The sequence below is a fragment of the Pristiophorus japonicus genome, chromosome 22 (assembly GCF_044704955.1).
Source record: "Pristiophorus japonicus isolate sPriJap1 chromosome 22, sPriJap1.hap1, whole genome shotgun sequence".
Taxonomy (NCBI): domain Eukaryota; kingdom Metazoa; phylum Chordata; class Chondrichthyes; family Pristiophoridae; genus Pristiophorus; species Pristiophorus japonicus.
The window spans coordinates 67,938,995-67,966,008 of record NC_091998.1 but is presented as its reverse complement, the minus strand read 5'-3'; the positions used below and the strand labels follow the sequence as shown (position 1 = coordinate 67,966,008).

At 47.9% G+C, this 27,014-nt stretch overlaps 1 protein-coding gene across 1 annotated transcript in view; it reads left to right on the top strand.

The window, feature by feature from the left end:
• LOC139235136 (electrogenic sodium bicarbonate cotransporter 4-like) overlaps positions 1-27,014 on the top strand; it is a 151,275-nt gene that overhangs the window by 31,418 nt on the left and 92,843 nt on the right. Inside the window, exons 6-9 of the mRNA XM_070866348.1 lie at positions 3,914-4,074; positions 9,807-9,962; positions 16,801-16,896; positions 17,151-17,206. Coding sequence (XP_070722449.1) covers positions 3,914-4,074; positions 9,807-9,962; positions 16,801-16,896; positions 17,151-17,206 — 469 coding nt within the window. The remainder of the gene's footprint in view (positions 1-3,913; positions 4,075-9,806; positions 9,963-16,800; positions 16,897-17,150; positions 17,207-27,014) is intronic.

Here is a 27,014-nt window from a genome sequence, read left to right as displayed (position 1 = left end):
AGTAATAGGCAGCTAGTGGTCTCCTCGATAAAACTACATGACCAGACTGCTCAGCATTGTAACATGGTTTGACAGTATCTCCTGCAGGCTCGAGCCCAATCAATCCACTACCTCAGGATTTGTCAAGACATCACGAGAAGAGGAAGTTATTCAGTCAAACACCATGATTTGCCTATTCTAAATATGCTTTGCAAACATAAGTCTTTGAAGTCAATAAGTAGCTTTAGATCTGCATCATGACTTAAAACATCAGTTAGGCGTTAGGATTAACATTTTTGTTTTTTCTAAAAAAGGACCCTTTGTGCCCAGTTTAATTATTTTTTTAACTCTGGTGCATTAATTATATTCGTAAATCACAAAGAGACCCAACCTGCACCATGGGAACCACAAATCGTCTTGTAATTAAAATGTTGTTTCTTTAAGCTTTTTGTCCTGCATGTTTTGCCTGGAACCTTGTCTATAATTGGTGAACTCTCACTTGACCACTTTTTGGGCAGATCTGGTGTGGCCAGAGAGAGAGAGAGAAAGCCTTGCATTTATATAGCGCCTTCGACGATCACCGGACGCCTCAAAGTGTTTTACAGCCAATGAAATACTTTTGGAGTGTAGTCACTGTTGTAATGTGGGAAACGCGGCAGCCAATTTGTGCACAGCAAGCTCCCACACACAGCAATGTGATAATAACCAGATAATCTGTTTTTGTGATGTTGATTGAGGGATAAATATTGGCCCCAGGACACCAGGAATAACTCCCCTGCTCTTCTTCAAATATGTTCACCTGAGAGAGCAGACGGGGCCTCGGTTTAACGTCTCATCTGAAAGATGGCACCTCCGACAGTGCGGCGCTCCCTCAGTACTGCCTCTCCGACAGTGCAGCACTCCCGCAGTACTGACCGTCCGACAGTGCAGCGCTCCCTCAGTACCGCCCCTCCGACAGTGCAGCGCTCCCTCAGTACTGCCCCTCCGACAGTGCAGCACTCCCTCTCCGACAGTGCAGTGCTCCCTCAGTACTGACCGTCCGACAGTACAGCGCTCCCTCAGTACTGCCCCTCCGACAGTGCAGCACTCCCTCAGTACTGCCCCTCTGACAGTGCAGCACTCCCTCAGTACTGACCTTCCGACAGTGCGGCACTCCCTCAGTACTGACTCTCCGACAGTGCGGCGTTCCCTTAGTACTGCCCCTCCGACAGTGCAGCACTCCCGCAGTACTGCCCCTCCGACACTGCAGCGCTCCCTCAGTACTGACCGTCCGACAGTGCAGCCCTCCCTCAGTACTGCCCCTCCAACAGTGCAGCACTCCCTCAGTACTGACCGTCCGACAGTGCAGCACTCCCTCAGTACTGACCTTCCGGCAGTGCAGCACTCCCTCAGAACTGCACTGAAGTGTCAGCCTAGATTGTGTGTGCAAGTACCTGGAGTGGGACTTGAACCCACAACCTTCTGACTCAGAGCCAGAGTGCTGCCCACTGAGCCACAGCTGACACACAGAGGGAGGATTAACCACACTCCGTTGTTCTCAATAAACTTTTAGAAGGAAAAGAGTTTGGTTTAGTATGGCAGGGGACAGCTGAGGCCGGTGATGTACAGCATCAAAACTCCTGGTGCATCATACAGTTTGTAAGGAGAGAGGCAATAGACGGCTGTAGAGCTATGAGAGATTTCGATAAGGTAACTCAGGATATACATTTTCCACAGTGAATCAGTAACTAGATGGTGTAAATTATCACAAACAAAATAATGTAGAGAGCAGTTGGAAGGATGTTTTTCACACACCAGGAACTATGCCGTAGTGGTTATGTTACTGGGCCAGTAATCCCGAGGCCTGGACTGATGATCTGTGAGACGTGGCTGCTGGGGGAATATAACTCAGTTAATTAAATACTTTTGAAATTAAAAAGCTAGTATCAGTAATGGTGACCATGAAACTATCGGATTGTTGTAAAAACCCGTCTGGTTCACTAATGTCCTTCAGGGAAGGAAATCTGCCGCCCTTACCCGGTCTGGCCGGTATGTGACTCCAGACCCACAGCAATGAGGTTAACTCTTAACTGCCCTCTGAGTTGTACCAACCTGCTACAGAGGGTACCATCAAATGGGCTGCACCTTCTGAAGGGACAAAGGGATGGGCAATAAATGCTGGCCTGGCCCGTGACACTGACATCCTGCAAATAAATTTAAAAAACATGGACTGCCTTACCAGAAGCAGTGGTGAAAATGTCACAAAAGGTCACAGCTTTTAAAGGGGAATTGGATAAAGAAAAAAAGACTTGTATTTACATAGCACCTTTCACAAACTCAGGATGTCCCAATGTGCTTCAGAATGAAATAGTTTTGAGGTAAAAATCAAATAGATTTTGTTAAGTTCAGAATAACTACACGAGACTGTGTTGTAAGCTCAAACCATTGTGACCTTGATCTCTTTAATATAACTCCAAAGCGAGGCAGCAGCGTGGTGAACTGCCTTTTATACCTGCTTGCACCAGGGTACACAGGTGACCCATAGGTCTCCCACAGATATGCCCCCTGGTGGCAAGTCTTGCACACAGGTGAGGTTCACATACATAACAGATTTCTCCTGTACTGTGCATTTTTGTTGGCAATGCTTATAAGCAGAGCATCACTGCTGCAAGGTAGGGGTTGAAAAAGGAAACATTAAAAGGGTATGGGAAAGGGGATTACGTAGAGAGTTCTTGCAGAGAACCAGCTCAGGCACGATAGGCCAAGTTTCCACTTTGCTATAAAATTCTACAATTTTGTGTTAATATTACTGCGACTAGTGAGAGCATAAGAGCATAAGAATTAGGAGCAGGGGTAGGCCATTCGGCCCCTCGAGCCTGCTCCGCCATTCAATGAGATCATGGCTGATCTTCAACCTCAACTCCACTTTCCCGCAAGGTTCCCATATCTCTTCATTCCCCGAGAGTCCAAAAATCTATCGATCTCAACCTTGAATATACTCAATGACTAAGCCCTTTGGGGCAGAGAATTCCAAAGATTCACAACCCTCTGAATAAAGAAATCCCTCCTCATCTGTGACCCCTGGTTCTAGACTCCCCAGCATGGGGGAAGCAATCTCTCAGCATCTATCCTGTCAATCCCCCTCAGAATCCTGTATGTTTCAATGAGATCACTTCTCATTCTTCTAAGCTCCAGAGAGTATAGGCCCATTCTACACAATTTCTCCTCATAGGACAACCCTCTCATCCCATGGATTAATCTGATAAACCTTTGTTGCACTGCCTCCAAGGCAAGTATATCCTTCCTTAGATAAAGAGACCCAAACTGTGCACTGTACTCCAGGTGTGATCTCACCAAAGCCCTGTACAATTATAGTAAGACTTCCTTACTCTTGTACTCCAACCCCCTGCAATAAGGGCCAACATATCATTTGAGGACATCGCCATTCATGGCCATGTGTTTACGATATATTCTTTACAACATCGCAAACACAATGCACACAAGATGGTTCTGCAGGAACTTGTCATGTGACCTTGTCACATAATCCCATTATTACAGCCATCAGCAGTTGCATTACCACAGTAGTCTACTAGGAGGAGCTCTGTTAGAGTGTTCAAATGCTGCAACAGATGCACAATTAGCCAAAGCCCACTCCCTTCCTCTGGGCAAGAGTGATGTCCACTCTCCCCAACTGATGGCAAGCTACAAGTAGGAGCTGCCTTCAAACCTCAACTTCTCCCCCCCACCCCCACCGTGTGGCACAGGCGACATTGTGACATTCCTACCATTCTCTTGCTCTTCTTTCCTACTATGTAAATGTTGTTGTAGTGTCTGGGTTGAGTGTACTGATGCACAATGATAAAGGCATGTGCTGCATTGCTATTATTAAACCTACACCAAAAAGTCTGCGTGAAATGCATGTGCTAAATCTTTCTCACTCTCTCTCTCTTTCCAGATGGGTAAAATTTGAAGAGAAGGTGGAGGAAGGAGGAGAAAGATGGAGTAAGCCTCATGTGTCGACGTTATCTCTGCACAGTCTGTTTGAGCTGCGGACATGCCTCCAGACGGAGACAGTACTGTTAGACCTGGATGGATACTCATTACCACAGATCATAGGTACAACACTGATTGCTTGTCTTCTGCTGTGCCCTGGTTCAAAATCTTTAAAACCAAGGAGGTCAGTGCACATGGCCTGGAGTATAGTCGGTGCGTCTCCCACTCAACAATATACCAAAACCATACGCCAACATTACTGTTAAACCGCAAAACATCTGCGATCAATTAGTGTCTTTATTGCATCAGTACTTGTTTAGACTATTATTATCTCCTTCGTCTATAGAATAAATGCTGATATCCTCCCAACCACTTTCCCTCCCTCCGTCTCTCTCCCTTCAACCTTCTCTCTCCCCCCTCACCCCCCTCCCTCTCTCATCCCCCTCTCCTCCCCCTCTCCCTCCCCCCCCCTTTCTCCCACCCGCCACGCCCACCATTTGCTCCTCTCGGCTCTGCAGCAATGCCTGGGGAGGCCCTACTTACAGCCTCCCATGCCCATTGGCCCCACCGCATCCACTGCCACCTCCTCATTGGAGCAGACCCATTGTTCCCCACCCTGATTGGTTGCGAGGTCGGTAGGGCCCTGATCGCCCATTGGTCGGTGCAACTGTCACTCAGCCCCTGGCCCTACCCCCGCCCCAGCACAGACAAATGCTGACTATTATTATATTCTGATTAATATTATTATTATGGATATGACACCAGTCACACTCTGGCACAAAGCCCAAGTGGCACTTTGATAAAGGAAGATGAAGTTCTTCAGCCTTCAAAATAAGTGTCGCAGGATGTACAAGACACTAAATGGGATCGAGAAAGTACAAGATACTGAATAGGGACTAAGCCCAGAACAAAACTTTCAGAGACACCAAGGCAGCAGGGTGAGGGGATAGGTGGGAAGGTTTGAAGAGCAGAATTCTGACAGAAGCCAGGAACACCTCAATAGATGGAGTCTGTTGCTGGGAAAGCTTGTTGGGGCCATTGCCCTGTTGTAACGGGAAGATGGTAGATTTGGCATTGTGGAATGAGGAGATTCTGGAATGCAAAGGTAAACCCCGGCTTCTATTCTCCGCTGCTAACCATCTTCTTAAACCCCTCTCCCCAGTCTCCACCCTCACCTCCGACATCATGTGAGGAGCTCATGGACTTATTTATCTCTAAGATTGAGACCATTTGTTCAGCTGCCTCTACCACTTCCATTCCTTCCCCTAGCCTGCTGGGCCAAACTTCCTCTGAGGCTCCCACCTGCCCTAACTCTGAGGTCACATCTTTCTCCAGTTTCTCTCATTTCTCCCCTCTTGATCTCTCCAAGCTCATCCTGTCCATGAGACCCACTTCCTGTTCCCTTGACCCTATTCCCAACAAACTGCTGACCCCCCAACTTCCTTTTCTGGCTCCCATGTTATAGTTCTCTGTCCTCAGGCACTGTCCCCCTCTCCCTCAAATCTGTCGTCATCACCCCTCTCCTCAAAAAAACACTTTATCCCCTCCGTCCTTGCAAACTACCACACCATCTCCAACCTCCCGTTCCTCTCCAAATCCTTGAACTTGTTGTTGCATCCCAAATCCGTGCCCATCTTTCCCGCAATTCCACGTTTCAATCCCTCTAATCAGGATTCCATCCCTGCCGCAGTCCCGAAACGGCTCTTGTCAAAGTCACAAATGGTAAGCTATCTCTCCTCGTCCTTCTGGACCTGTCTGCAGCCTTTGACACGGTTGACCAGTCCATCCTCCTCCAACGCCTCTCCACCATCGTCCAGCTGGGTGGGACTGCACTCTTATTCTTATCTATCTAATCGCAGCCAGAGAATCACCTGCAACGGCTTCTCTTCCCGCCCCCGCATCGTTACCTCTGGTGTCCTCCAAGAATCTGCCCTTGGCCCCTCCTATTTCTCATCTACATGTTGCCCCTTAGTGACATCATCCGAAAACACAGCGTCAGTTTCCACATGTACGCCAATGACACCCAGCTCTACCTCACCCCCACTTCTCCCGACCCTTCCATGGTCTCTAAATTGTCAGACTGCTTGTCCGACATCCAGTTCTGGAGAAGCAGAAATTTTCTTCAATTAAATATTGGGAAGACCGAAGCCATTGTTTTCGGTCCCGGCCACAAACTCCGTTCCCTAGCTACTGATTCCATCCCTCTCCTTAACATCTGTCTGAGGCTGAACCAGACTGTTCGCAATCTTGGTGTCATATTTGACCCTGAAATGAGTTTTCGACCACATATCCGCAGCATAATGAGAGAGGATTAATTAGCAATCTCGTTGTGCGAGGCCCCTTGGGGAAGAGTGACCATAATATGGTGGAATTCTGCATTATGATGGAGAATGAAACAGTTAATTCAGAGACCATGGTCCAGAACTTAAAGAAGGGTAACTTTGAAGGTATGAGGCGTGAATTGGCTAGGATAGATTGGCAAATGATACTTAAGGGGTTGACTGTGGATGGGCAATGGCAGACATTTAGAGACCGCATGGATGAACTACAACAATTGTACATTCCTGTCTGGCGTAAAAATAAAAAAGGGAAGGTGGCTCAACCGTGGCTATCAAGGGAAATCAGGGATAGTATTAAAGCCAAGGAAGTGGCATACAAATTGGCCAGAAATAGCAGCGAACCCGGGGACTGGGAGAAATTTAGAACTCAGCAGAGGAGGACTAAAGGGTTTGATTAGGGCAGGGAAAATGGAGTACGAGAAGAAGCTTGCAGGGAACATTAAGACGGATTGCAAAAGTTTCTATAGATATGTAAAGAGAAAAAGGTTAGTAAAGACAAACGTAGGTCCCCTGCAGTCAGAATCAGGGGAAGTCATAACGGGGAACAAAGAAATGGCGGACCAATTGAACAAGTACTTTGGTTCGATATTCACGAAGGAGGACACAAACAACCTTCCGGATATAAAAGGGGTCGGAGGGTCTAGTAAGGAGGAGGAACTGAGGGAAATCCTTATTAGTCGGGAAATTGTGTTGGGGAAATTGATGGGATTGAAGACCGATAAATCCCCAGGGCCTGATGGACTGCATCCCAGAGTACTTAAGGAGGTGGCCTTGGAAATAGCGGATGCATTGACAGTCATTTTCCAACATTCCATTGACTCTGGATCAGTTCCTATGGAGTGGAGGGTAGCCAATGTAACCCCACTTTTTAAAAAAGGAGGGAGAGAGATAACAGGGAATTATAGACCGGTCAGCCTGACATCGGTAGTGGGTAAAATGATGGAATCAATTATTAAGGATGTCATAGCAGTGCATTTGGAAAGAGGTGATATGATAGGTCCAAGTCAGCATGGATTTGTGAAAGGGAAATTATGCTTGACAAATCTTCTGGAATTTTTTGAGGATGTTTCCAGTAGAGTGGACAAGGGAGAACCAGTTGATGTGGTATATTTGGATTTTCAGAAGGCTTTCGACAAGGTCCCACACAAGAGATTAATGTGCAAAGTTAAAGCACATGGGATTGGGGGTAGTGTGCTGACATGGATTGAGAACTGGTTGTCAGACAGGAAGCAAAGAGTAGGAGTAAATGGGGACTTTTCAGAATGGCAGGCAGTGACTAGTGGGGTACCGCAAGGTTCTGTGCTGGGGCCCCAGCTGTTTACACTGTACATTAATGATTTAGACGAGGGGATTAAATGTAGTATCTCCAAATTTGCGGATGACACTAAGTTGGGTGGCGGTGTGAGCTGCGAGGAGGATGCTACGAGGCTGCAGAGCGACTTGGATAGGTTAGGTGAGTGGGCAAATGCATGGCAGATGAAGTATAATGTGGATAAATGTGAGGTTATCCACTTTGGTGGTAAAAACAGAGAGACAGACTATTATCTGAATGGTGACAGATTAGGAAAAGGGGAGGTGCAAAGAGACCTGGGTGTCATGGTACATCAGTCATTGAAGGTTGGCATGCAGGTACAGCAGGCGGTTAAGAAAGCAAATGGCATGTTGGCCTTCATAGCGAGGGGATTTAAGTACAGGGGCAGGGAGGTGTTGCTACAGTTGTACAGGGCCTTGGTGAGGCCACACCTGGAGTATTGTGTACAGTTTTGGTCTCCTAACCTGAGGAAGGACATTCTTGCTATTGAGGGAGTGCAGCGAAGGTTCACCAGACTGATTCCCGGGATGGCGGGACTGACCTATCAAGAAAGACTGGATCAACTGGGCTTGTATTCACTGGAGTTCAGAAGAATGAGAGGGGACCTCATAGAAACGTTTAAAATTCTGACGGAGTTAGACAGGTTAGATGCAGGAAGAATGTTCCCAATGTTGGGGAAGTCCAGAACCAGGGGACACAGTCTAAGGATAAGGGGTAAGCCATTTAGGACCGAGATGAGGAGGAATTTCTTCACCCAGAGAGTGGTGAACCTGTGGAATTCTCTACTTCAGAGGAAGATTGTCGGTGCTGATCTGAGTAAATTTAAACAGCCGAGTAAAACAGATTTATTCTGGGCCATTTCTTTGGTTTGTTTATTTCTGGTGGTATTCAGCTTCTCGTGTCTTGGTGCGAGAGACATAAGAACATAAGAAGATAAGAATTAGGAACAGGAGTAGGCCATCTAGCCCCTCGAGCCTGCTCCGCCATTCAATAAGATCATGGCTGATCTGGCCGTGGACTCTGCTCCACTTACCCACCCGCTCCCCGTAACCCTTAATTCCCTCATTGGTTAAAAATCTATCGATCTGTGACTTGAATACATTCAATGAGCTAGCCTCACCTGTGGAATTCTCTACCACAGAAAGTTGTTGAGGCCAATTCACTAAATATATTCAAAAAGGAGTTAGATGAAGTCCTTACTACTAGGGGGATCAAGGGGTATGGTGAGAAAGCAGGAATGGGGTACTGAAGTTGCATGTTCAGCCATGAACTCATTGAATGGCGGTGCAGGCTAGAAGGGCCGAATGGTCTACTCCTGCACCTATTTTCTATGTTTCTATGTTTCTATGTTAACTAAACCCGCCTATTTCCACCTCCATAATATCATCCATTTCCACCCCTGCCTCAGCTCATCTGCTGCTGAAACCCTCATCCATGCATTTGTTACCTCTAGACTTGACTATTCCAACGCACTCCTGGCTGGCCTCCCACGTTCTACCCTATGTAAACTTGAGATGATCCAAAACTCGGCTGCCTGCTCACCCATCACCCCCTGTGCTCGCTGCCCCGTGTCCTAACTCGCACCAAGTCCCACTCACCCATCACCCCTTGTGCTCACTGACTTATTTTGGCTCCCGGTTAAGCAACGCCTCGATTTCAAAATTCTCATCCTTGTTTTCAAATCCCTCCATGGCCCTCGCCCCTCCCTATCTCTGTAATTTCCTCCAGACCCACAACTCCCCGAGATGTCTGCGCTCCTCTAATTCTGCTCTCCTGAGCATCCCTGATTATAATCGCTCCACCATCGGTGGCCGTGCCTTCAGCTGCCTGGGCCCCAAGCGCTGGAACTCCCTCCCTAAACCTCTCCGCCTCTCTACCTCTCTTTCCTCCTTCAAGACACTCCTTAAAACCTACTTCTTTGACCAAGCTTTTGGCCATCTGCCCTAATTTCTCCTAATATGGCTCAGTGTCACATGTTTTGCCTTATGATGCTGCTGTGAAGCACCTTGGGACTTCTTGATCCAAACCGATCATCTGATCTTGTAGGAAAGTAACAGAGTTACCGTGGAGTGGCAGATGTAAGTTTGCGCCCATGGTTTCCCAACTGTAATACATAACTTTACAGGTTAACTAAAGATTAACCACCAGCCCCATAAATGCCCAGACATGAATTCGCCAGTGTGACAGTGTGTCTATAATTACAGATGACATAATTGACAAGCAAATTGAAGATGGCCTTATTAAAGCAGAGGTACGAGAACAGATATCGTACATCCTCCTGAGGAAACACCGTCACCAAACCAAGAAGCCCATCCACCGCTCGCTGGTTGACATTGGGAAATCATCGGCAGCATCGTCCGGTAAGGAGAGCAGCCCAGCCTTGTGTGATGTGGCAACAAGGCGTTCACAGCAAACATTAATAACACTTCCTGGATAAGAACCAAATGGGGAAATTCCATCACGCCCCATTTGGTAGCGGTAACACTCGCACTCAGCTCACTCTCTGGGTGGGAGCGGGGCCGGGGGGTCGGGGGCGGGGTGGGAGCGGGGTGGACAGGGCGGGAGCGGGGTGGGAGCAGGGTGGACAGGGCGGGAGCGGGGCGGGAGCGGGGTGGGAGCGGGGTGGACAGGGCGGGAGCAGGGCGGGAGCAGGATGGGAGCGGGGCGGGGCGGGGTGGGAGCGGGGTGGGAGCGCGGCGGGTGGGACAGCAGCGGGGCGGGGGGGTCGGGAGTGGAGGAGGGGAATGGGTCAGGAGGGATGCGGACAGGGCAGAAGCGGGGTTGACGGGTCTTGAGCGAGTGGGGGGGGGGAATGGGTCGGGAGCGGGGTGGGGGGGTCGGGAGCGGGTCGGATGGGTGGGGGGTGGGGATCAGTGCTTACACATTAGCTCGTAGGTGGGGGCTCTTCCCTGAATTCAAGGGGAGGGCCCAAGCTACAAACTGCAGGAATGAAAGGGGCCTCCCTGGACCACCGTGGGTTGGGGGTGCCATGCCAACAACCCGGTGCTCAAGCCGCGTGCCGGGCTGACCGATCGCGGCACGGACCCTGCGTCAAAGCGCCAATGGGCTGCTCGGTACAATCGGCTGAATGTTTTGTGATGGCCGACGCCACCCTTTAACTTGTACCCTGCGAGCACCGACGCCCAGTACGTGCCCCCCTGGAATGGTCGCTGGCATCGCACGACGCAGCTTCAGGGGGCGATACCCAATTTAGGGTCCGGGGCACTGCACGCAGTGATGTCATCATCATCGACAGCGCCAAACTCACGCCGAAGTTAGTGGGTGTCATTAGTGGTGCCACACCCAGGCACAAACCACCCACAATTCTAGGCCAACGAATTGGGGATGGGCTTTATCTGTCCTTTCAATTGTCAGTTATGAGCAGAATTCACATTGGGGTAACTCCCACATCAACAGCAATGCCTGGGTTCGAACCACCATTCAGACTGTTGCTGTGGGAACAACAAACCTTCACCTTTTCCCAATTCCTTCTCATTTCTTGCTATCCTGTTAAACGCAAATTGGTTTCACCAATCAAAATGATGTGACACCGTGCATTTTATAAATTATTTGAAGGACTTGAGGTCCCCAGAATTCTTCCCATATGCAGTCAATCTCCTTCTAAATATTCATCCCATTTCTTTCTGTGACTAATTTATACTTGCTGAAACTTTTCTGAATGTGCCGGATACAACAGATTGGAGGTGCTTCTTATTGCCAAGTCAATGCCTGACCAAAACATCGTCTACTCAAGAGGATGGGCTGCACTCATAGAAATGCTGATGATACAAAGATGGGTGGGAAAGCAAGTTGTGAGGAGGACACAAAGAATCTACAAAGGGATATAGACAGGCTAAGTGAGCGGGCAAACATTTGCCAGATGGAGTATAATGTTGGAACATGTAAGGTTATCCACTTTGCAGAAAAAATAGAAAAGCAAATTATAATTTAATTGGAGAAAAATTGCAAAGTGCTGCTTTACAGAGAGACCTGGGGGACCTTGTACATGAAACACAAAAGGTTAGTATGCAGGTACAGCAATTAATCAGGAAGGCCAATGGAATGTTGGCCTTTATTGCAAGGGGGATAGAGTATGAAAGCAGAGAAGTCCTGCTACAACTGTACAGGGTATTGGTGAGGCCACACCTGGAGTACTGCAAACAGTTTTGGTCTCCGTGTTTAAGGAAGGATATACCTGCATTGGAGGCTGTTCAGAGAAGGTTCACTCGGTTGATTCCAGAGATGAGGAGGTTAACTTATGAGGAAAGGTTGAGTAGATTGGGCCACCACTCATTGGAGTTTAGAAGAATGAGAGGTGATCTTATCAAAACATAAGATAATGAGGGGGCTTGACAAGGTGGATGCAGAGAGTATGTTTCCACTCAGGGGAAACTAAAACTAGGGGACCTAGTCTCAGAATAAGGGGTCACCCATTTAAAACTGAGATGAGGAGGAATTTCTTCTCTCAGAAGGTTGTAAATCTGTGGAATTCTCTGCCCCAGAGAGCTGTGGAGGCTGGGTCATTGAATATATTTAAAGTGGGGATAGACAGATTTTTGAGCGATAAGGGAGTGAAGGGTTATGGAGAGCGGGCAGGGAAGTGGAGTTGAGTCCATGATCAGATCAGCCATGATCTTATTGAATGGCGGAGCAAGCTCGAGGGGCCATATGGCCAACTCCTGCTCCTATTTCTTATGTTCTTATGTTCTTAAATGGTCGCGTGCATTAAATTAGGATGGCCGTTTCATTAATTCAGAACTCTGATTTACTGCTGTAGAAAGAAGAAAGAAAGACTTGCATTTATATAGCGCCTTTCATGATCACCGGACGTCACAAAGCGCTTTACAGCCAATGAAGTACATTTGAAGTGTAGTCACTGTTGTAATGTGGGAAACGCAGCAACCAATTTGCGCACAGCAAGCTCCCTCAAACAGTAATGTGATAATGACCAGATAATCTGATTTGTAATGTTGATTGAGGGATAAATATTGGCCCCAGGACATACAGGCCCCAGCGCTCCTTCAGCACTGCACTGGTGTGTCAGCTTAGATTTTTTGTGCTCAAGTTCGTGGAGTGGGACTTGAACCCACAACCTTCTGACTCAGAGGCGAGTGTCCTGCCCACTCATCGGAACAGGAGTTGGCCATTCAGCCCCGCGACCCTGCTCCACCATTCAATTAGCTCATGGACAACCTACGCCTCACGCACCATTCACCCACCATTTCTCCATATCCCTTGATACCCTTACCCATCAAAAATCTATCACTCTCGTTTTCAGTTTCAGTTTACCCAGCATCCACGGCTTGTTGGGCAAGAATTGCAGAATTCCACTAGCCACTCGCGTGATATCAGTGAATGTGGTGGCTTTGGACAGAGAAGAGCATGGGAGACAATTGGTCAATCGTCAGGTATTCGTATCGAATCAGCGTGGCAGATTTAAGAGTCTGGTCAAACAGAACTGCCAGGCTGTTTATGTGAAGATCTGTGCGCTGACTCACGGGAAATAAAACCCATTGTGACTGACAGGCCAGTGGAACATGATGGCGCTCCAGGAATCTGTGCCGGGAAACAGAAGCAATTACAGTCACATCTGCTACTTCCCTGTATATTGATTTCCGAGCATTTGTCTCAACGGTTGTAGGGAGTTGCTCAGCATTAGAACGGCCCCAAAGGGAGGGATCGATGAGAAAAAAAAACCCTAACCCTAACCCTAACCCTAACCCGAGGGACAGACGGTGATCCTGAGCATATCTCACGTAGGGGGCGGGGATTGTGAGGCTAAAGCAGATTACGGAGATAGGGAGCGGGGAGGCCATGGAGGGATTTGTAGCAGCCTACTTTAGAGCAGTGTTGATATAGAAGCTTGTTGCTTGCTAAACCTCGTTCTGACATTTGGCACAGTGTGTGAGAATATAAAGTGAGTAGATGGAGCACACACACTGTCACCTTCAGGCGTGTGCCTGTATAGGCAGTGCTTTGTGTATTGGATATTGTCGGTCTCACCTTGTGTTACATTGTCCAACTGTATGATCTCTTCGCTCCTCTAATTCTGCCCTCTTGAGCACCCCTGATTATAATCGCCCCACCATTGGTGGCCGTGCCTTCTGTTGCCTGGGCCCCAAGCTCTGGAATTCTTGTGAGCACACTGTTCCACATCACAGATTGCCATCCTTCACTTTGTTCAAATATCCGTTATTCATGAGAGCGAGGGCTGGGCATTTGATTGTAGAAAGCATCACAGCAGAGTCTAATATGGTCCATAGATGCATATTATCAGCCGAGATCATTGGATAGCTATCAGAACCAGGAACAACAGCAGCAACACAACCAGTTGTGTTTATATCGCGCCTTTAATGTAGTGTACGTAAACTTGAGCTCATCCAAAACTCGGCTGCCCCGTGTCCTAACTCACACCGAGTCCTGCTCACCCATCACCCCCTGTGCTCACTGACCCCGTGTCCTAACTCACACCGAGTCCTGCTCACCCATCACCCACTGTGCTCACTGACCTGTGTCCTAACTCACACCGAGTCCTGCTCACCCATCACCCCCTGTGCTCACTGACCTGTGTCCTAACTCACACCGAGTCCTGCTCACCCATCACCCCCTGTGCTCACTGACCTGTGTCCTAATTCACACCAAGTCCCGTTCACCCATCACCCCCTGTGCTCACTGACCCGTGCCCTAACTCACACCAAGTCCCGCTCACCCATCACTCCCTGTGCTCACTGACCCGTGTCCTAAATCACACCGAGTCCCGGTCACCCATCACCCACTGTGCTCACTGCCCCATGTCCTAACTTGCACCAAGTCCCACTCACCCATCACCCCCTGTGCTCACTGCCCCATGTCCTAACTCGCACCGAGTCCCGCTCATCCATCACCCCCTGTGCTCACTGCCCCATGTCCTAACTCGCACCGAGTCCCGGTCACCCATCACCCCCTGTGCTCGCTGAACTACATTGGCTCCCGGTTAAGCAACGCCTCGATTTCAAAATTCTCATGCTTGTTTACAAATCCCTCCATGACCTCGCCCCTCCCTATCTCTGTAATCTCCTCCAGCCCCACAACCCCCCTCCCCCCAGCACCCAAGATGTCTGCGCTCCTCTAATTCTACCCTCTTGAGCACCCCTGATTATAAGCGCTCCACCATCGGTGGCCATGCGTTCTGTTGCCTGGGCCCCAAGCTCTGGAACTCTCTCCCTAAACCTCTCCACCGCTCTACCTCACTTTCCTCCTTCAAGACGCTCCTTAAAATCTACCTCTTTGACCAGGGTTTTGGTCACTTTCCCTAGTATCTCCTTGTGTGGCTCGATGTTAGATCCTGTTTGATAAAGTTCCTGTGGAGTGCTTTGGGATGTTTTATTGCATTAAAGGGCGCTAAAAAAAGGCAAGTTGTTGTTGTATTGCTTCAGGGTGACAGATAAGATAAAGCACCAACGCACATGGATGGAAAACATTAGAACATCAGAAATAGGAGCAGGAGTAGGCCATACGGCCCCTCGAGCCTGCTCCATCATTCAATAAGATCATGGCTGATCCGATCATGGACTCAGCTCCACTTCCCTGCCCGCTCCCCATATCCCGTGGCTCCCTTATCGCTCAAAAATCTGTCTATCTCCGCCTTAAATATATTGAATGTCCCAGCCTCCACAGCTCTCTGGGGCAGAGAATTCCACAGATTTACAACCCTCTGAGAGAAGAAATTCCTCCTCATTTCCATTTTGGGCGACCCCTTATTCTGAGACTGTGTCCCTCGATGGGCGAGAGTTATTTTGTTCCCTTCACGCTCTCCGCCAGCCGGAAGTGAATGAAGTTTGGGCGAGGCTGCGGTCAGCTCCCAGAGAACCTGAGTCTTCAGCACAAGCGCACTCGTGAAAATTTACAGGCGACTGAGGTGCAAGTGTGAGGCTCGTGTCTGTAATGGCGATTGTGTCCCGGATAACTCAATGGTTGAGACAGCACGGAGATAGCTTTACTGTGTGCGCTTCACCTCTTATTCGTCTGACGATGGCATTTGAAATGGGAACCACATTCTACAACAAATACATTGGAGTTTAGAAGGATGAGAGGGGATCTCATAGAAACGTATAAGATTCTGACGGGACTGGACAGGTTAGATGCGGGAGGAATGTTCCCAGAACTAGGGGACACAGTCTTAGGATAAGGGGTAAGCCATTTAGGACCGAGATGAGGAGAAACTTCTTCACTCAGAGAGTTGTTAATCTGTGGAATTACCTGCCGCAGAGAGTTGTTGATGCCAGTTCATTGGATATATTCAAGAGGGAGTTAGATGTGGCCCTTACGGCTAAGGGGATCAAGGGGTATGGAGAGAAAGCAGGAAAGGGGTACTGAGGGAATGATGAGCCATGATCTTATTGAATGGTGGTGCAGGCTCGAAGGGCCGAATGGCCTACTCCTGCACCTATTTTATATGTTTCTATGTTTCTACAACAACAATTTATATAACACCTTATATAGTGTAACGTCCCAAGGCGTCTTACAAGAGGATTATGCGATAGAAATTTGACACCGAGCCACATAAGTAGAAATGACTGCAGATCACCAAAAACTTGGTCAAAGAGGTAGGTTTTAAGGTGCATATTGAAGGAGGAAAGAGAGGTAGAGAGGCGGAGAGGTTTAGGGAGGGAGTTCCAGAGCTTAGGGCCCAGGCAACAGAAGGCACGGACACCGATGGTTGAGCGATTATAATCAGGGATGCTCAAGAGGGCAGAATTAGAGGAGCGCAGACATCTCGGGGGGGTTTGTGGGGCTGGAGGAGATTGCAGATTTAGAGAGGGGTGTAGCGGCTGGAGGAGATTACAGAGATAGGGAGGGGTGTAGGGGCTGGAAGGGGTTACAGAGATAGGGAGGGGTGTAGGGGCTGGAAGGGGTTATAGAAATAGGGAGGGGTGTAGGGACTGGAGGGGGTTACAGAGATAGGGAGGGGTGTAGAGGCCGGAGGAGGTTCCAGAGATAGGGAGGGTGTAGGGGCCGGAGGGGGTTACAGAGATAGGGAGGGGCGAGGCTATCCTCATGCCAGTAATGAAACCTATCACCGTAAGAACAGAGAGGGGGAAAAAAAAATCTCATTTTCTTGCCATGGTTGTTTCATGTCCACATTCCAATGCTACCCGTCACTAACTATATATCTTTGTTTCTTTGCCGACTAACCATGAATTACCACGCTGCTTGCAGCTCGCAGTCCCAGCCGGATCCCCAGCACTGGGGCAAACTTTTACCGCTCTACCGAAGACTTGGGAATGAGGCAAGCTCCCAGTTACGGACGGCTACGTAAGTGACCTTCCGAAGTTACCCGGTGGCCGGGTAACATAAGACGGAGGCACCACATACAGCCTACACACATGCAACCATTCCCTCGGTTATCATCCAAACCAAGTACCCGCCAGTACCTTGAAGGCCTTCCCCCAGCTCTGAGCCCCTGCCCTTCCCTTCCGCTGTCTCCTCAACCCCGGCCTTTTCACTCAGAGATGGCTGTGTCAAGGCCAAAATTACGCAAGGTGATTATGCAACTTTCTCTATTACAGGTCACGCTCAAAGCAGAAGTATGAGTGATATTGCAGATACGCCCAGCACAGACCAGGTAAATCTCAGTGGGCCAATGGATGTAACAGTCATCAGGTGCTCTGTGTCTCAATTGTTGGTTGGATTTCCATTTTGAAGTTAGCATAAGAACATAAGAAATAGGAGCAGGAGTAGGCCATACGGCCCCTCGAGCCTGCTCCGCCATTTAATAAGATCATGGCTGATCCGATCATGGACTCAGGTCCACTTCCCTGCCCGCTCCCCATAACCCCTTATTCCCTTAACGGTTAAGAAACTGTCGATCTCTGTCTTAAATTTATTCAATGTCCCAGCTTCCACAGCTCTCTGAGGCAGTGAATTCCACAGATTTACAACCATCTGAGAGAAGAAATTCCTCCTCATCTCAGTTTTAAATGGGCGGCCCCTTACTCTAAGATCATGCCCTCTAGTTCTAGTCTCCCCATCAATGGAAATATTCTCTCTGCATCCACCTTGCCAAGCTTCCTCATAATCTTATACGTTTCGATAAGATCACCTCTCATTCTTCTGAATTCCAATGAGTAGAGGCCCAACCTACTCAACCTTTCCTCATAAGTCAACACCCTCATCTCCGGAATCAATCTAGTGAACCTTCTCTGAACCACCTCCAAAGTAAGTATATCCTTTCTTAATTATGGAAACCAAAACTGCACGCAGTATTCCAGGTGTGGTTTCACCAATATCCTGTATAGCTGTAGCAAGACTTCCCTGCTTTTATACTCTATCCCCTTTGCAATAAAGGCCAAGATTCCATTGGCCTTCCTGATCACTTTATGATCAGCATCCATCGCTTCAAGCTGCCCTTGTAGAGATCTATCTCTCAGAGTCTCTCCACCATCTACAAGGCACAAGTCAGGAGTGTGATGAAATACTCACCACTTGCCTGGATGAGTGCAGCTCCAACAATTGAAGAAGCTCTACACTATCAAGGACAAAGCAGCCGCTTGATTGGCTCCCCATCCACCACCTTCAACACTCACTCCCTCCACCACCGGCGCACCGTGGCTGCAGTGTGTACCATCTACAAGATGCACTGCAGCAACTCGCCAAGGCTTCTTCGGCAGCACCTCCCAAACCCGCGACCTCAAGGGCAGCAGGCGCATGGGAACACCACCACCTCCACGTTCCCCTCCCAGTCACACACCATCCTGACTGGGAAATATATCGGCCGTTCCTTCATCGTCGCTGGGTCACAATCCTGGAACTCCCTCCCTAACAGCACTGTGGGAGCACCTTCACCACACGGACTGCAGCGGTTCAAGAAGGCGGCTCACCACCACCTTCTCAAGGGCAATTAGGGATGGGCAATAAATGCCGGACTTGCCAGCGACGCCCACATCCCAGGAGCGATTTAAAAAAGCTTGAGCAGATGATGTGTCTATCCATCAGTTGGGCCAGTTAGTCTGGTTATGGCTACCCCTGACTGATATCAGAAGATGGTGGTTGCTGATGAGCACTTCCGTTGGTGAGCAGCGCTGGTCTGTACTGTCGAGTTGACCTTTCCAGATATGCTGGTGCTGCAAAAAACAGATTAATGTTTTTATTTTGTTCCTAAAGTCAGGAGTATCCTGCTCAGCACCCACCGACCATTGAACAGCTGACCTGCTCATGATATAGAAAGATGGCATAGGATTCAGATACAAACTTGTCATGTCCCAAGATAAAACGGGCCCGGTCTGTACAGTATAGTGCTAGTAGCTGTCACGGCATAAGAGAGATTGTTTAATTTATTTATTCATTCCTGGGATGTGGGCATCGCTGGCAAGGTCAGCATTTATTGCCCATCCCCAATTGCCCCATGAGAAGGTGGTGGTGAGCCGCCTTCTTGAACCGCTGCAGTCCGTGTGGTGAAGGTGCCCGCTTTGTCGTAGCGGTTTAGTACAACGGTGTGTGTCACTGGGCCATTTCAGAGTCACCACACTGCTGTGGGTCTGGAGTCACATATCGGCCAGACCAGATAAGGGTGGCAGATTTCCTTCCCTAAAGGGCATTCATGAACCAGATGGGTTCTTCCAACAATCCACTAGTTTTACAGTCATCATTACTGATGTTAGCTTTTTAATTCCAGATTTATTCAGTTAACTGAATTTAAATTCTCTCAACTGACGTGGTGGGATTTAAACTTACATCTCCGAATTACTGCTCCAGTAACTTAACCAGCTATCGTACCCATGGGGCTGGGCCGTGGATTTCATCCATTTCTTCTCTCTTGAGAAAGAAAGGCAAAAAAAAAGACTTGCATTTATATAACGCCTTTCACGACCACCAGACATCTCAAAACGCTTTACAGCCAATGAAGTATTTTTGGAGTGTAGTCACTGTTGTAATGTGGGAAACGTGGCAGCCAATTTGTGCACAGCAAGCTCCCACAAGCAGCAATGTGATAATGACCAGATAATCTGTTTTTGTTATGTTTATTGAGCGATAAATATTGGCCCCAGGATACTGGGGATAACTCTCCTGCTCTTCTTCGGAATAGTGCCATGGGATTTTTACATCCAACTGAGAGAGCAGGCAGAGCCTTGGTTTAACGTCTCATCCAAAAGATGCACCATCGGAGCTGTTAGGTTGCAGATCCGTAGGCAGCCCATTCGTCAGGGTGGAGCCTCGCCACTGAGTGTCTACTGCTGTCCTCACTACTCACTGGGCAGCAGTCAAGGGCAGGCTTCAGGCCCACCTCCCCCCCCGCCCCCCCCCCAACGCAGGGGGCTCCACTCTCAAATGGCAGCAGTGCTACTGAGGATGGAGCAGGGCATTTCCTGGAGCACTGTATCGGTAACACAACACCTGGTACATTGTCACTGGAGAAGTGGAGGTGTATTTACTAGGCAACCAACAAGTTACACCATTGACGAAATTCCCACCTCCCCTGGGAATCGCATTAATCCCCAGGAATTCACTTACAGTGCCATTTCTGGACTAAGCCCTCAGCACTTCCAGGTATCTTCATCATCATCGGCAGTCCCTCGAAATCGGGGAAGACTTGCTTCCACTCCAAAAGATATTCTTAGGTGACGGAACAATTCAATACCCATTCCAGGTATCACGGCACTGAAGATAAAAAATGCATAGGAAAAAATCTCAAGGCATTGAATGGTCTTGATGCACCTCTGCCGGTTCGCTCATTGACTCAGGATATCTAAACCTTTCAGTTACAGCATTGGAATCACCCCCCCAGGTATCCGCTGTTTCAAATGAACATTAAACCTCTCAGTCCTTTAAATATTATGATTGAATACTATATTAGGGCCAAAAGATCCCATGGCACCATTCACTGAAGAACAAGTAGCTCTCCTGGCAAATTCTTCCCCTTCCAACACTCACAACAAAAGATAAATTGGTCATTTAGCTCATTGCTGCTTGTGGGACCTTGGGCAAATTGGCAGCCGCGTTTGTCTAAATAACAACCGCGGCTGCAGCTCAAGAGTAACTCATTGGATGTGAAGAGTCTGGAGATGTCTTGAGAACCTTATTTTCTTTTGAAAGCGCACCGTATCCATCAGGAAATGGCCAGGGAACATAAGAACATAAGAATTAGGAACAGGAGTAGGCCATCTAGCCCCTCGAGCCTGCTCCGCCATTCAATAAGATCATGGCTGATCTGGCCGTGGACTCAGCTCCACTTACCCGCCCGCTCCCCATAACCCTTAATTGACTTATTGTTTAAAAATCTATCTATCTGTGACTTGAATACATTCAATGAGCTAGCCTCAACTGCTTCCTTGGGCAGAGAATTCCGCAGATTCACAACCCTCTGGGAGAAGAAATTCCTTCTCAACTCAGTTTTAAATTGGCTGTCCCGTATTTTGAGGGCTGTGCCCCCTAGTTCTAGTCTCCCGACCAGTGGAAACAACCTCTCTGCCTCTATCTTGTCTATCCCTTTCATTATTTTAAATGTTTCTATAAGATCACCCCTCATCCTTCTGAACTCCAACAAGTAAAGACCCAGTCTACTCAATCTATCATCATAAGCTAACCCCCTCATCTCCGGAATCAGCCTAGTGAATCGTCTCTGTACCCCCTCCAAAGCTAGTATATCCTTCCTTAAGTAAGGTGACCAAAACTGCACGCAGTACTCCAGGTGCGGCCTTACCAATACCTTATACAGTTGCAGCAGGACCTCCCTGCTTTTGTACTCCATCCCTCTCGCAATGAAGGCCAACATTCCATTCGCCTTCCTGATTACCTGCTGCACCGGCAAATTAACTTTTTGGGATTCATGCACAAGGACCCCCAGGTCCCTCTGCATCTCAGCATGTTGTAATTTCTCCCCATTCAAATAATATTCCCTTTTACTGTTTTTATTCCCAAGGTGGATGACCTCACACTTTCCAACATTATATTCCATCTGCCAAACCTTAGCCCATTCGCTTAACCTATCCAAATCTCTTTGCAGCCTCTCTGTGTCCTCTACACAACCCGCTTTCCCACTAATCTTTGTGTCATCTGCAAATTTTGTTACACTACACTCTGACCCCTCTTCCAGGTCATCTATGTATATTGTAAACAGTTGTGGTCCCAGCACCGATCCCTGTGGCACACCACTAACCACCGATTTCCAACCCGAAAAGGACCCATTTATCCCGACTCTCTGCTTTCTGTTAGCCAGCCAATTCTCTATCCATGCTAATACATTTCCTCTGACTCCGCGTACCTTTATCTTCTGCAGTAACCTTTTGTGTGGCCCTTTATCGAATGCCTTTTGGAAATCTAAATACACCACATCCATCGGTACACCTCTATCCACCATGCTCGTTATATCCTCAAAGAATTCCAGTAAATTAGTTAAACATGATTTCCCCTTCATGAATCCATGCTGCGTCTGCTTGATTGCACTATTCCTAACTAGATGTCCCGCTATTTCTTCCTTAATGATAGTTTCAAGCATTTTCCCCACTACAGATGTTAAACTAACCGGCCTATAGTTACCTGCCTTTTGTCTGCCCCCTTTTTTAAACAGAGGCGTTACATTAGCTGCTTTCCAATCCGCTGGTACCTCCCCAGAGTCCAGAGAATTTTGGTAGATGATAACGAATGCATCTGCTATAACTTCCGCCATCTCTTTTAATACCCTGGGATGCATTTCATCAGGACCAGGGGACTTGTCTACCTTGAGTCCCATTAGCCTGTCCAGCACTACCCCCCTAGTGATAGTGATTGTCTCAAGGTCCTCCCTTCCCACATTCCTGTGACCAGCAATGTTTGGCATGGTTTTTGTGTCTTCCACTGTGAAGACCGAAGCTAAATAATTGTTTAATGTCTCAGCCATTTCCACATTACCCATTATTAAATCCCCCTTCTCATCTTCTAAGGGACCAACATTTACTTTAGTCACTCTTTTCCGTTTTATATATCGGTAAAAGCTTTTACTATCAGGGCTGTGTGTCTTCATCTTTACTTAGCTGTGCGACCATGGTGGACAGCTGTAATCACCATCGCTGCAATCGCAGACAAAGTAAACACTTGCTGAACCTTTGAACAAACTCTCCCAGTCAACTATTGAGTTTAAAACCCTCATTAATGTTACAGAAAAACACAGGGCGCACGCTATAAAAAGCTACATACAAAGTCTTTAAAATGATGAAAGGTTTTGATCGAGTGGGTACAGAGAATGTTTCCACTTGTGGGGAAGAGCATAACTAGAGGCCATCAATATAAGATAGTCACCCAGAAATCCAATAGGGAATTCAGGAGAAACTTCTTTACCCAGAGAGTGGTGAGAATGTGGAACTCGCTGCCACAGGGAGGGGTTGAGGCGAATAGTATCGATGCATTTAAGGAGAGACTGGACAAGCATATGGGGGAGAAGGGAATAGAGGGTTATGCTGATAGATTTAGATGAGGAAAGACGGGAGGAGGCTCAAGTGGGGCATAAACACCGGCATGGACTGGTTGGGCCGAATGGCCTGTTTCTGGGCCGTATTTCCCGTGTAGTCCGATGACGGATAGGAATAGATTCTCCGGCCCATCCAACCTGTCCCACATAATTGTGCTGCCTTAATCATCATAATATATTTTTTTTTGATCATTCCTGGGATGTGGGTGTCACTGACAAGGCCAGCATTTATTGCCCATCACTAATTGCCTTTGAGGTATACACTTCCCACTTCACATGGAGATATGCCACCTCCTAGTACAGATCAGCCACGATCTAATGATCTAATCTAACATCAGTCGTGGCTCAGTGGGCAGCACCCTCACCTCTGAGTCAGAAGGTTGTAGGTTCATAGTCCCACTCCAGGGGCTTGAGCACAAAAATATCTAGGCTGTCATTCCCAGTGCAGTGCTGAGGGAGTGCTGCACTGTCGGAGGTGCCGTCTTTCCAATGAGACATTAAACCGAGGCCCCGTATGCTCTCTCAGGTGGCTGTAAAAGATCCCACGGCACTATTTCGAAGACGAGCAGGGGAGTTATCCCCAGTGTCCTGGGGCCAATATTTATCCCTCAATCAACATAACAAAAACAGATTATGTGGTCATTATCACATTGCTGTGTGTGGGAGCTTGCTGTGTGCAAATTGGCTGCTGCGTTTCCCACATTACAACAGTGACTACACTCCAAAAATCATCATCACCATAGGCAGTCCCTTGAAATCGAAGAAGATTTGCTTCCACTCTAAAAGTGAGTTCTCAGGTGACTGAACAGTCCAATACGGGAATTACAGTCTCTGTCACCGGTGGGGCAGACAGTGGTTGAAGGAAGGGGTGGGTGGGACAGGTTTGTCGCACTCTCCTTCCGCTGCCTGCGCTTGGTTTCTGCATGCTCTCGGCAATGAGACTCTCCTGATGCTCTTCCTCCACTTAGGGTGGTCTTAGGCCAGGGACTCCCAGCTGTCAGTGGGGATGTAGCACTTTAATCAAAAGTACTTCATTGGTTGTAAAGTGTTTTGAGACATCCGGTGGTCATGAAAGGCGCTATATAAATCCAAGTCTTTCTTTAATTGAATGGCGGAACACGCTCAAGGGGCTGAATGGCCTCCTCCTGTTACTATGAGAGGCGACAAAACAGATTAATTCAGTGGAGAAAGCTGGCAAGTTTCCCTCCGACTCGCGTGGGTGATGGCACTAGTTCAAGCAGGCAACTCTGGCCCTGATTAACGCTACTCCAGAAGAGTCCCCATTAATGCACGCCAGTTTCATGGAATGAATTTGACAAAAAACATTCCTGATTGTGCACCGGCTGGTAAGGGCGGCAAAATGTTCGGCCGAAAATAATGATTGAGAGACTCGCCGATCGATACATGTACGCAGGTACCCTCTCACAGCTGACCGGAAGTCACTTCAGAAACTGATCAGATGGAATATGCCATTCATGTGACAAGTGAAGAGTTAAACTTCAAGCCAAACTCTGGGCAAAGCTTTGATTGGAGCTTCAGGAACAAGGCGGGGCTTGACGATTTTGAGCGAGTTCACCAACATCCCAACAGGCACATTATACAAGATGGCTCTCACTGAAAACCGTTAGCATGTGACTTGTCACATGACCCTTTTATTATTAGACATCAGTAGTTGCATTACACAATAGACCACCAGATGGGGCTCTCTATTACAGTGGACAATCAAACCAACACTGTTGCTCCATTTATCAAGTTTCTCCGTCTCAATATTAAATTGTATCCTTTGGAACAAAGTCATTTTTTCCCCTAACAGCACTGTGGGAGTACCTTCACCACACGGACTGCAGCGGTTCAAGAAGGCGGCTCACCACCGCCTTCTCAAGGGGCAATTAGGGATGGGCAATAAATGCCGGACTTGCCAGCGATGCCTGCATCCCAGGAACGAATAGAAATCTGTGTACACTGTGTATGTCCCAGGATTCAGTCTTTAAAAGTTCACAAAATGAACTCCTAGCTTTTGGCTAATTTTATCTGTCAATCGCAAGTCCTATTAACCTCACTGTGTCTGGGATAACTTGATGACCACAAGGGAAGTTGTCATTTTGCTCTGCGTGACCATTAGCTCAGCTCCCTCACACTGTTGGGCTCAGAATTTCCCTTGGGTCGAACACAGTATTCAAAAAGATTGCGTGACTAGGCCCATATTCCCTCGAGCTTAAAGGAATGAGAGGATATCTAATTGAAACATATAAAATTCTTAAGGTTCTTAGAGTTAATGCTAGGAAAGTATTTCCCCTGGCTGGGGAATCTAGAACACGGGGTCACAGACGCGTATTCTCCTCATTTACACACCGTCTTGTTCTGAAGTGTTCCCTCCCTTGAGAGCACCTCACTAGCTCCGTGAGTTGTTGCGTGTGGTGCGAAGTATTGGAGACAAGAAAGGTCCTAGACTCAATCCCTGGCCTGTGCTAACTGAGCTGGTCTTACCCAGGGTAACCAATCACTGAAAGGTAACATGCAGGTACAGCAAGCAATAAAGAAAACATGTGGTATGTTGGCCTTTATTACAGGAGGATTTGAGTATAAGAGTAAAGACGTCTTACTGCAATTATACAGGGCCCTGGTGAGACCACATCTGGAGTATTGTGCACAGTTTTGGTCTCCTTACCTAAGGAAGGATATACTTGCCATAGAGAGTGCAACGAAGGTTCACCAGACTGATTCCTGGGATGGGGGGGATTGTCCTATGAGAAGAGATTGAGCAGACTGAACCTATATTCTCCAGTGTAGAAGAATGAGAGGTGATCTCATTAAAACATATAAAATTCTTACAGGGCTTGACAGGGTAGATGCAGGGAGGATGTTTCCCCCGGGCTGGGAAGTCTAGAACCAGGGGTCACAGTCTCAGGATAAGGGGTCGGCCATTTAGGACTGAGATGAGGAGAAATTTCTTCACTCAGAGGGTGGTGAATCTTTGGAATTCTCTGCCCCAGAGGGCTGTGGAGGCTCAGTCATTAAGTATATTCAAGGCTGAGATCGATAGATTTTTGGGAACTAAGGGAATGAAGGGATATGGGGACAGTGCGGGAAGGGGAGTTGAGGTCGAAGATCAGCCATAGTCTCATTGAATGGTGGAGCAGGCTCGAGGGGCCGAATGGCATATCCAGCTATTATTTCTTATGTTCTTATGTTCTTAAACACACAGGCACAATAAAGATGTAGGTATGCAGTCCCTCGTCAGCATTTGAACGTCAAATACTGAGGGGAAGACCTTTTCCAATTTGATCCCCATCTCTCATGAAAGCACCGACTCTTTCTGGGGTTCAAAGGCATCATAGCTGCTGTTGGTGGCTATTCTTCATTGGTGAGCCCAAGCACAGTGCTCGCAGGCTACGCGCGCATGGACCATCCAAGCAAAACCAATGTCCTTATCCCACATCCACACATACACTTTCCAACAGGGATCACTGGCTCGCAAACCAGGCCTGAGAGCAATGGCTTAATCTTCCCATCCCCGGGACCCACTGCTGTGCTCACTGAGAGCAGCTAACTAGTACGGTGAGGGAATCAAACCGAAGACTATTGAGCTTTGCGTGAAGGAAGATGGTACCTTTATCCAGTTTTTGGGAGAACAGAAAGATCTTTTTAAAAGGAGGCCGTGTACAAAACATAAAGAAAGAAAGACTTGCATTTATATAGCGCCTTTCACGACCACCGGACATCTCAAAGTGCCAATGAAGTACTTTTGGAGTGTAGTCACTGTTGTAATGTGGGAAACGCGGCAGCCAATTTGCGCACAGCAAGCTCCCACAAATAGCAATGTGTTAATGACCAGCTAATCTGTTTTTGTTATGTTGATTGGCCAGGACACCGGGGATAACTCCCCTGCTCTTCTTCGAAATAATGCCATAGGATTTTTTATTTTGAGAGAGCAGACAGGGCCTTGGTTTAACGTCTCATCCGACAGACGGCAACTCCGACAGTGTAGCGC